The 9,492-nt window shown below is 40.7% G+C and overlaps 1 protein-coding gene across 1 annotated transcript; it reads left to right on the plus strand.

Annotated features, from left to right (window-relative positions):
• Positions 1-2,336: 2,336 nt before the first annotated feature.
• Positions 2,337-9,244, plus strand: cnih2 (cornichon family AMPA receptor auxiliary protein 2; the record flags this gene model as incomplete). The annotated part of the gene is made up of 6 exons (XM_079284209.1): positions 2,337-2,408; positions 4,327-4,395; positions 6,957-7,004; positions 8,715-8,827; positions 8,906-9,049; positions 9,217-9,244. Exons 1-6 carry the CDS (start codon positions 2,358-2,360, stop codon positions 9,242-9,244), a joined length of 453 nt encoding a protein of 150 aa, XP_079140335.1. The 5' UTR covers positions 2,337-2,357.
• Between the last annotated feature and the right edge of the window lie 248 nt (positions 9,245-9,492).

Below are 9,492 nucleotides of genomic sequence, written 5' to 3' on the forward strand. Positions count from 1 at the left end.
CTATCTAATGGGGGTTTTTCGGACATACATTAATACGACTTTTTAATGACTTTTTCGACATATACTACACAATGACTTTATTATCAATGTCCAATTGACACTCAGACATGGACACTGTCTGAGTGTCAATTAAGTCATGCATGTTTACAGCTTGTTTACACTGCTCCCAAGTGGCCAAAAATAGTTTGTACAGATGTAAACAACAGGGTGTCTTTGTAATGCAGGTGATCCTCACAGACTTTGGTATTTGTCCAGATTAACGTGGAGAATCTGTGATACTATACTTTTACCGAAAGATGTGTCAGTCATGTGCATTAGATGGAAACCGTGCTTGATAAAGTCTGTTCAATAATCCGGGAAACAGAGAGAATTACCAAAAAAAATGAAATTGTGCAATTCAATATATGTCTGAATAGCTAATAGTGCGGAGAATTGAAAGAAACAGTCTCACAGTACATTTCATGAAATGACGGATGACTGAAGGCTCTGGTGAAAGGGAATGAGAGAGAGAGAGAGAGAGAGAGAGAGAGAGAGAGAGAGAGAGAGAGAGAGAGAGAGAGAGAGGCAGACAAAAGGAAAAATATTTGCAGCCTGCCCTGCCCCCTCATCACTCCCTGGGGAACAAGGGATTATGGAAATGTATAAATGCAAGAGAGAGGGCGACTGACAGACAGAGAAGAGGAGGAGAGAGAGAGAGAGAAAAAAGAGAGCAAATAAGAGGGAGGGAGACAGAGCGATGCTATTGGTTGACCGTTATAACATCAAGGGTGATAGAAATATTTCTCTCGCAGTCTAAGAAATAGAGGAAGAGACAGACAGAGACAGTCAGGAAACACATTCAGGTCTGTTTTCAAAATCTCTGGAAGAGATCAAAAAGAGGACGATAGAAAGGAAGAAAGGAAGGGAAATAAAGAGGGGGAGACCATAGAGAGGTGGACTAATTAACTCATGACTTCTGAGGGCGATGGAGATTTTTGCTTAAGAACAGAAGAGATTTCTAAGTCAGAATAAATGAGACTCAACATGTAGATGTTCTGCAGGTTTCTGTTTCAAATCTCCTCTCCCCCCCACCCAGCATTTGAATAATTTATCCTGCGCATTAGCAGACAAATCTGAATGTTTTTGGAGAAATCTGAGGGATGCGTCTGAGAGAAAGATGCACAGCAGAGAATTCTGACATGGTGCCGACCCAAATTGACAGAGACGAGGAAAGAGCGGACTGTTCAGTGGCAGACACGTCTCCGACCAGACACAGGTATTCTTTACTCGATATTAAGATTGGTCAAGATATTGATCCATCCGAACTCAAATATCAATATTGTACTCCTGTATTTGTAAGTCCTCTTGGGTGTGTGATATTCGCATTGTAGTGATAAATAGCTGTTTCATTTGAAAGCCAATTCCAACATTTGCTCCCTCACTGATTCGTACTTATTATGTAATTATTTTATAATATATTATTTTATTGCAAAATCACCAGAATTTTGCTTTGTCAGAATATAACTGTCTTAATTGTCTGATGTGCAAAGCAATAGCTTGTGTCTTCAGCAAATTGTCAGATTCATGTGGTGGTGAACAAATAATTTCCCCCAAATTTTGTAATAAAATAAGTAATATACCAAAAGATTGCTCTGTAAATTATGACTCACGGATAATCTGCAAACTATGGTTGTTTACAACTGTGTTAAATGTGATTTAGAAATATGCGTCATTAATGGTGTTCTTGATTCAGAGCAACAGATGAAATGAAAGCCAGAAAACAAACTCCTGAACTATCACAAGCCATAACCATCTGAGACGATAATCCTCACTGTTATTAAAACGCAGTGCTGTGCTTAGTATCGACAAGAATCCTGTGCTTCTGCTGTCTGCGCGTCAGTCAGACACTTTGATGCTTGCGTTACTGTGAGAAAAAGAAATGTGTAGGCTTCGTCTAAAGAGAAACTACATGGAGGAGGAGGAGGAGGAGACAGACATCTTGCCTGTCAGAGGCTGAAAAAAAAGGAGCACCAGGCCAACGACGGACAACTGTGGTTGCGAAAAGACAAATAAGTGCTTCCTAAATCAAAAGCGAGGCAGTGGTCGTCCTGCTGTCACACAGACAGACATGAGTGCAAGCAGGGAAGCCAAGATGATTATTGATTTTCCCTGAAGACTGAGTGATCCACCCACCTGGACGACACAGACTCCGCTTGCATCGGAGGGGGAAACAGACGTTAACCTCCACTAAAAGGAGGGAGAGCAATAGCCAGAGAGATAGAGAGCAGGGGATTCGTTCCCTTCTCTCTCTCTCGACCCATCCCGGCATCAGGCTGGCGGGCTCAGCCGTGGCATTCACCTTTGCGGCCTTCTGCTACATGCTCACCTTGGTGCTGTGCGCTGCTCTTATCTTCTTTGTCATATGGCAGGTGAGTAGCACTATGCACACTGGAGCCACTGCACACACACACACACACACACACACACACACACACACACAGTGAAACTAAAATAGGACGCATGTAGGGCCTGTGACGGTCCACGCTCCATCCCACGCAGGCAGACAAACACATCCACCAACGCACCGTTTAGAACACTGACAGGAACACGGCAAACGCACACCTCGCTTTGGTACTCTAGAAGTAATGGCATGCATAAATGTGTCAGCTGAATCTCAGTCTAATTGCACCTGACTGACATTTTGAATTGTCGCTGAAAAGCCACCAAACACCGAGCTGCAAAGTGATAATTGGTTGAAACAGAACAGACCACAGAGGAGATGCACGGACCTAAAAAACACAGGCTGCGAAATTAGTGTGCGTTTTTCATCGATTTCCATCGAGTGACTAAGTGACCTGCTTACGTTCATCGGCAGTATAATTAACTGGTGCACTCTGTCTTGCTGGTTTACACGAGTGCAGACAGAACAAACACGAACGCGCTGATCCCTCACCCTTAACACTGGGTCCACGGAGGCAGGAATAATGTGAAATACAAAACACATCATCATAAACATAAGACTTGAAATGACTAACGTAGCAATTGAATAAGTGGGTGAGACTACATATGAGTCAGTCGGTGTGTCTGTGTGTGAAAGAGACGGATCAGAAGCGCGTGTCTGGCTCAGTGTTCAGCCATGTGATGGAAACGCTTATCAAACTAGGATTATATTCACCCCTTCCCCCAGCCTGCCTCCACCCACGGGTACAGCACCCCAATTCTATCTGGCGCTCAACCAATCAGAATGTTTGTTCACAGCTATAGTAACCATGGAGTCCACTGAGGGGCTCACCATGTTGCCATGGAAACTGCATCTGTTTACAACGGAGCTAAGTGTGGAGGAAGACGAGGGAGAGCCTTCTAGACTCGTACGGGGAAATTACCTCTGTTACGATTTTAAACGGATCTGTTTTCATATTATCATTGTTGACGCAAATCAGACGTTCACTTATTGGCAAAATAATAATAAATAAATGCTTCTCAATGAGCTTTGCTGTTTTAAAAGCTGAAATGATGATAAGCACAGCGGGTGGCCTTTACACCAATAATTATTATATTTTTATAGAGCTATTAATCAGGGAGCTGGTGAGAAAACAATAGTAGTCATACTCACCTCACAGGGAGCAGATAGCAACCTATCAGCCGAGCATACATACAGCAATGACATTATTTGCTCTATGGTGACATTTAGTTTTGCTAAAAAGGACAAAAAAACAAAATAGTGCCAGATTCTATACATATCTCGAGTAGAGCATAATCCTCTTAAATACAAACTCAACAAAGCATATTTCTTAAGTCTTGCATTTTAAATATATCTACTTTTGCAAAACATAACTTTGAATGTAAAGTGATTGTTTGAATCCTGCCAGATTGTGATTAAATAAATGCATTTATCATTAGAAAGTGGTTCTTTTGACAGCTGCGTACGTCTCAATGGATGTTCCACAGTTGCTAATGTAAACTGTATGATCAGGCTTAATTAAAAGAGACTGGCATATCATTTAAGAGGAGCTCCTTAAATAGCAAGAAACTACATAATGACACATGAATCATATCAGAGCAGTGTAAAGGGAAAGAGAGCCAGGCTGTAAGTAATTATACACATTCACTATTTAATTCCCTCGTGTGCTCGGGCAATGTGAACAATGTGGCTGCAGCGGGTGTGCAGTACAGTAAGCTGTTCTAGGTTAGTTATGACAGTATTGTACAAGAGGCTGAGACTTGAGTGTAGTGTTGAAAAGTTACCAATGATGTCTTTATTAAATATACATATTACAGTATGTGCATTCATTAGTGCTCTAAAAGTAACGAGTTGAAAACAAACGAACATATCTGTTGTTTTTTCAGATCATTGCATTTGATGAGCTTCGCACAGACTTCAAAAACCCCATTGATCAGAGCAATCCCACCAGAGCGGTAAGAACCCTGCTGTTTCCCTTCTTTCAAGAATCATCAAGCGCTCGTGTGCAAACAGAAATCCCTTCTTTTCTGCTCCAAGAAGAACAACAGTACATGAATGTCTGTAATGGTACTGGAAAAGCAAGCACTCATTTTATGTAAATGAGGGTTTTGTGTTCTTGAAATGAAATGGTTCAAATGTTTTATTCAGCTACATTTAGTCAACATCACATATTTCTACTACTTTTAATAGAAATCCTACTATTCCAAGCTTCCATTCGTAGCATCTATAGCATTTGCCTTGAACACTCATTTGTATGCAGATTGAAGCAATCAACATTTTTTAAAGACAGAGGCTCGTTTGCCGAATCCATTAAATGACGACGCTGTTCTTTCTTGCAAAACCATAAAATGACATCATCATGAGTCAATAATGGCTGCCATTATTCATTTAGCAAGTTGACAGCAGCTGTGAATGTCTTTTTCACAAGTTAACTAATGTTCTAGCAATCATGTGAACCTGCATCTGAACTGCAAAGATAGTGATGAGGAGTGGGAGAGGGAACTGTGAAAGCAGACTGTGGGAGTGTGGAGGCATGCCAGCTACAGGGGGGTGGACACAATAACTGCAACACCTGTAAAATATAATGCAACCCAAAACAGTAGCCCTGAAATGAATGCCGATGTGAATAATCACTTCAAAGTGGATGTATTAGCTTTCCCCTTAGGCAAAGATGGAGCGCTAACAAATAGTGAGCATTACAAGCTTCCTGGCAACAGGAAGTCAAGGCTACTTACCAAGGCTACGTCAGCCATTTTCTTCTTTTTTTATCTGTAACTAACAACCTATAATTGTCAGCATGTCAGATGTGTTCAGAAAGAACATGATCTGCTCGGATGTGAGGCTGCCAGTCCCTCGCAAAATCAGTGAACTGGACAAACAGAAGAAGACATACATGTCAACAGCCTTAGGAAAAAAACTGTGATTACTTCTGATGTTAGCAGAGAGCAAAGTGTTCGCTCAACCTGCCGTTGTCTACAAAACGGACAAAAGCAGCAAATATTTGTTGAAAAAAGAAATCACGAAACATCGCAACAGAAGAAACTAAACACGTGTTTCCGAATCAGGTTTATGTGTAAAGCCATCGTGGTTGTAAGAAACCATCTCTGTGAAATGGCAAAATACAAAACTCAAGCTCTTGACATTTCATCAATAAATCACAAGGCTGTTATTCTCACAGCTACGCGATACGATTTTAATTATTCTACTTGACAGCACTCGCTGCCCTGCATTTGTTTCATTTGTTCTGTATATTGTGAAATGTCCACTGTCTTTGATTAGTTTTCAGGCCTGTTTCCCTTGTTGGAACAATTAAAAATTCCTAGTGAAGTATATATGACCTGACACTAATTAGGGCATCTCAGGGAGGCTTTATGCTGGAAAATCTAAGCAGAGTTATTGCAGGACAACAATTTCAAGTGCAATTACAAACCATAAACTGTGCAGTAGCATAGCTCCCAGGTCGAGCACTGTGCGCTCTGTGTTTTAAATCCCAGTGTCACGGAAGGATGCACTGCACAAAGCAAGCAAAGGGAGGAAAATGACATAGACCAACACCAACAACTGCAAATAGGCAGTGATGCTGTGTCTGGCTTGGAGGCCGGATGTTGTAGATTCAGGGCAAAATCCACTTTCAGATCACCGGGGGAGTTTGAATTTATGTCCACAGTTTCATAAAATGTGCAGCTTGTGGCTCAGGCTGAAGGGAACGGACATCACAGAGGCCTCAATACTAGAAGCCGTCATGCTGTAACTAGACAGATGCCTCAATGTGTCACAAAATGAGTATGAGAGTATTTCCAACTGAGGCTTCAGTGAATACAGAGGCAACAGACACCAGTATGGTTTACACACGCTAAACGTATCCACGATGCTTATCTATTTGACATATTTATATTTAAAACAATTAAGCAAACCATTTAATTAACAATCCGTCTGCTAATTCCCTGACTATTGCTTGAACTCGGATTCATCTAGGTCGGTGAACTACAGCAAAGCATCTCATTTGTCTAATCAGTGAACTCCCAAATAAAAGAGCACTAAGAGGCCACACTGCTGGCTAGTAAAAGACGGATGGTTTTCATTGAGCCGTCTCTCGTGGCTCTCAGAAGACTCAAAACTGTTCGCCTTAATGCAAACATGTCTGCACCAAACATCACTGTGCTTATTGCTTCAAATGTCGATGTCTTTATGTGCTGATTTTCTCACAATTCCACAATTTATTTTTTTCGTACTTAGTTGCATTTAAAATATATATTTTAAAGTATACAATGGTAAATAACTGAAGCTTTTTTATGTATTCATTATTTTTAGTTGAGTCTATCTTTTAGTGGCTGAGGTCGAGAGAGAATTAATATGTATTAATATGACAGATTTGTCTTTTACCAAGCAACAATAAGCAGGAATCTCTTTGTATTTAAAAGCACTCACCATCATTTTCATGGATAGACTATTCATAATTAGTAAAGAGGATGAAGCAATACGCAGACTGTTCATCAGACTTTCTTTGTCTCCACAGAGGGAAAGGATTCTCAACATTGAAAGAATCTGCAACCTGCTCCGCAGAGTAAGTACTAGTTGTTTGTTACCTGTTGTTGGTGGAGGAATAAAACAGAGGGGCTTCAGACAACCATGACCATTTGCATTTCTCACCATTGTGATGACCATGACTCACGCTGTTTCATTTCACATGTAGCCCATCTCCACAACCCACCATCACCGCTCTGCAGTCGCACAGAGATGGAGAGCAGTTATACTGGCAAGCAGGTTTTGTGTGTGTGGTGATGTTTGGTTCTTTCTTCTCTCATTTCAAGACTTTCAGAAAGAGAATTCAATGTTCCTGATATGAAATGTGACATGCTGTGGAGGCCATTTTGAACATGCTTGTGCTGGAACATGTTTAACAGTATTCGGTACAACAGAGGACTGCAAATAAGCTCACGTTATTAAATCACTAAAACATAATACATAATAATACAAAACATAATACAAGAGCAGCTTCAGGGAAGGTAGCATGCTAACTGTACTATTGGGGCCAATGTTGTATAATATATGTTTACATCAGTGTAAAGATGAATGTTTTTATGATTTAATTGAATGAACAGTCAGTTAAAAATGTCTGTCACAGGAATAGTGATTTTTTTTGGGGGGGGGGAGTTTGGGTCAGAGGTCGTATGTTGTACAGATTGTAAAAGCCCTCTGAGGTAAATTTGTGATTTTGGGCTGTACAAATAAATTGAATTCGATTGAATTGAAACATTTAAGGTTGAAAAAGAGGAAAATGGTAATTGGAGGTTTACCAATATGTAGCTACTGATTCACATGTGTTTGCCATTGACTGATTGACAGAGTTTAATTTATTGATTCATTATTTTCCACCGAGTTATTTAAATACCACTAATTTATGTTGGGCAAATATAATTTCAAGTGTCTTTAACTGTTTAACTGTAAAGGAGGTACACTTAACATCTTCGTCATGGATGTATTTAGGTAAAACATAATGCGGAACATGATGCAGTGTTACCTAATCAATCATTTTGAAAGGGGATCAATCTAGCCTGGTCATCAGATTCATTTGCTTTTTTTCACTTTATTAGTCATTCTGACAATGTGTTCATGCTTCCCAGTCCAGAGGGTTATTTTTGCCCCAATCAATAAGTGGTCATATATCTGTCCCATTGACAATATTGTCAGTCAAAGGGAGACTATAACGGTTGATTGGAGCAGTTAACAAGAGACGGATATTTCCCTCTGGAGATGGTGGAGACCAAAACCGAGGTAAAAATAAATTGATTGAATATTGGACTGACATCAATCACGTGACCAAATGGCAGACTTCAAATGAATACAAATGTTGCTCTGTATCAGCTGGATGTGCGAATAATCGACTGTTTGCTGACGAGTTTGCTACAGTAATTTAAAAGGTTATAATATGTCACTGATTCTAAGGTCTGGAAGCAAGTTAGTTATCTGAGCAACCTGAAGCATCTATGTCAAACTAGCCTACATCAATTTCTACTAACTCCTAAAACCAGTCTTCTTGTACATTAAACTATATTTGCACTCGTAAAAGCAGCGAGCCATGAGTAACATTAACACCCTCTGTGTGAAAGTGTTTGCCTCGCAGTGTGATTCTGGTTTTGTAGATTGTAGTTAAATCACAATGTGCAACCCGTGAGCCTTTCAGTGTTTCCCCAGCAGTTGTTGAAGTGTGATTACTGATTACTGTGGCTGTATGCAGACCTTTAGCCTGACTCCCTGTGTCTGTTCTGGTTAGTTGGTGGTACCAGAGTACTCCATCCACGGGCTCTTCTGCCTGATGTTCATGTGTGCTGGAGAGTGGGTCACACTTGGCCTAAATATCCCGCTGCTCTTCTACCATCTGTGGAGGTACAGTCTCATAAAAGATGTCTGACAAGCTTCTGGTGATCCAGCACCAGCGTGAGCCTAACTTCTCTTCTTTTTCAGGTTCCTTCATCGGCCAGCTGACGGGTCAGTGGTCATGTACGACCCTGTCAGTGTGATGAACGCAGACATTCTCAATTACTGCCAGAAGGAGTCCTGGTGTAAGATGGGCTTTTATTTGCTCTCTTTCTTCTATTATCTCTACAGGTCAGTTGAAATTCACAATCTTTTAAATGAAGTGTCGCTTCATTAGGTTTCTGTGATGCTTTTCAGATTTGTTGCAATCCTTTATGAACTTATTGCACAAAAAGCAGCACAATTACCTTTTTCTCCCAATGTTTCCATCTGTTGCCACGGTCTATTTCCTGCGGAAGCATGGTCTACGCCTTGGTGAGCTTCTAACAGACAGGATATCTGGCCAAATAAAAGGACGTATCTGTAAGAAAGACACAGAGGAACAAATGGGGACATAAACTCTTCCTCTCTCCATCCTTCCCAACACTGGTTTGGGGTTTTCAACAGTCTAACCTTGGACAAAACCAGAAGACCATTCTGAGTGATAATGTGAATGTAAAGGCCTGAACTCGATAATACTGTTTCGTCCACTGCTGTTTGGACGACTGGACAACGTTTCTAAGGATTGAAACAGA

Source organism: Melanostigma gelatinosum (assembly GCF_949748355.1).
Source record: "Melanostigma gelatinosum genome assembly, chromosome: 14".
Classification (NCBI taxonomy): Eukaryota; Metazoa; Chordata; class Actinopteri; order Perciformes; family Zoarcidae; genus Melanostigma; species Melanostigma gelatinosum.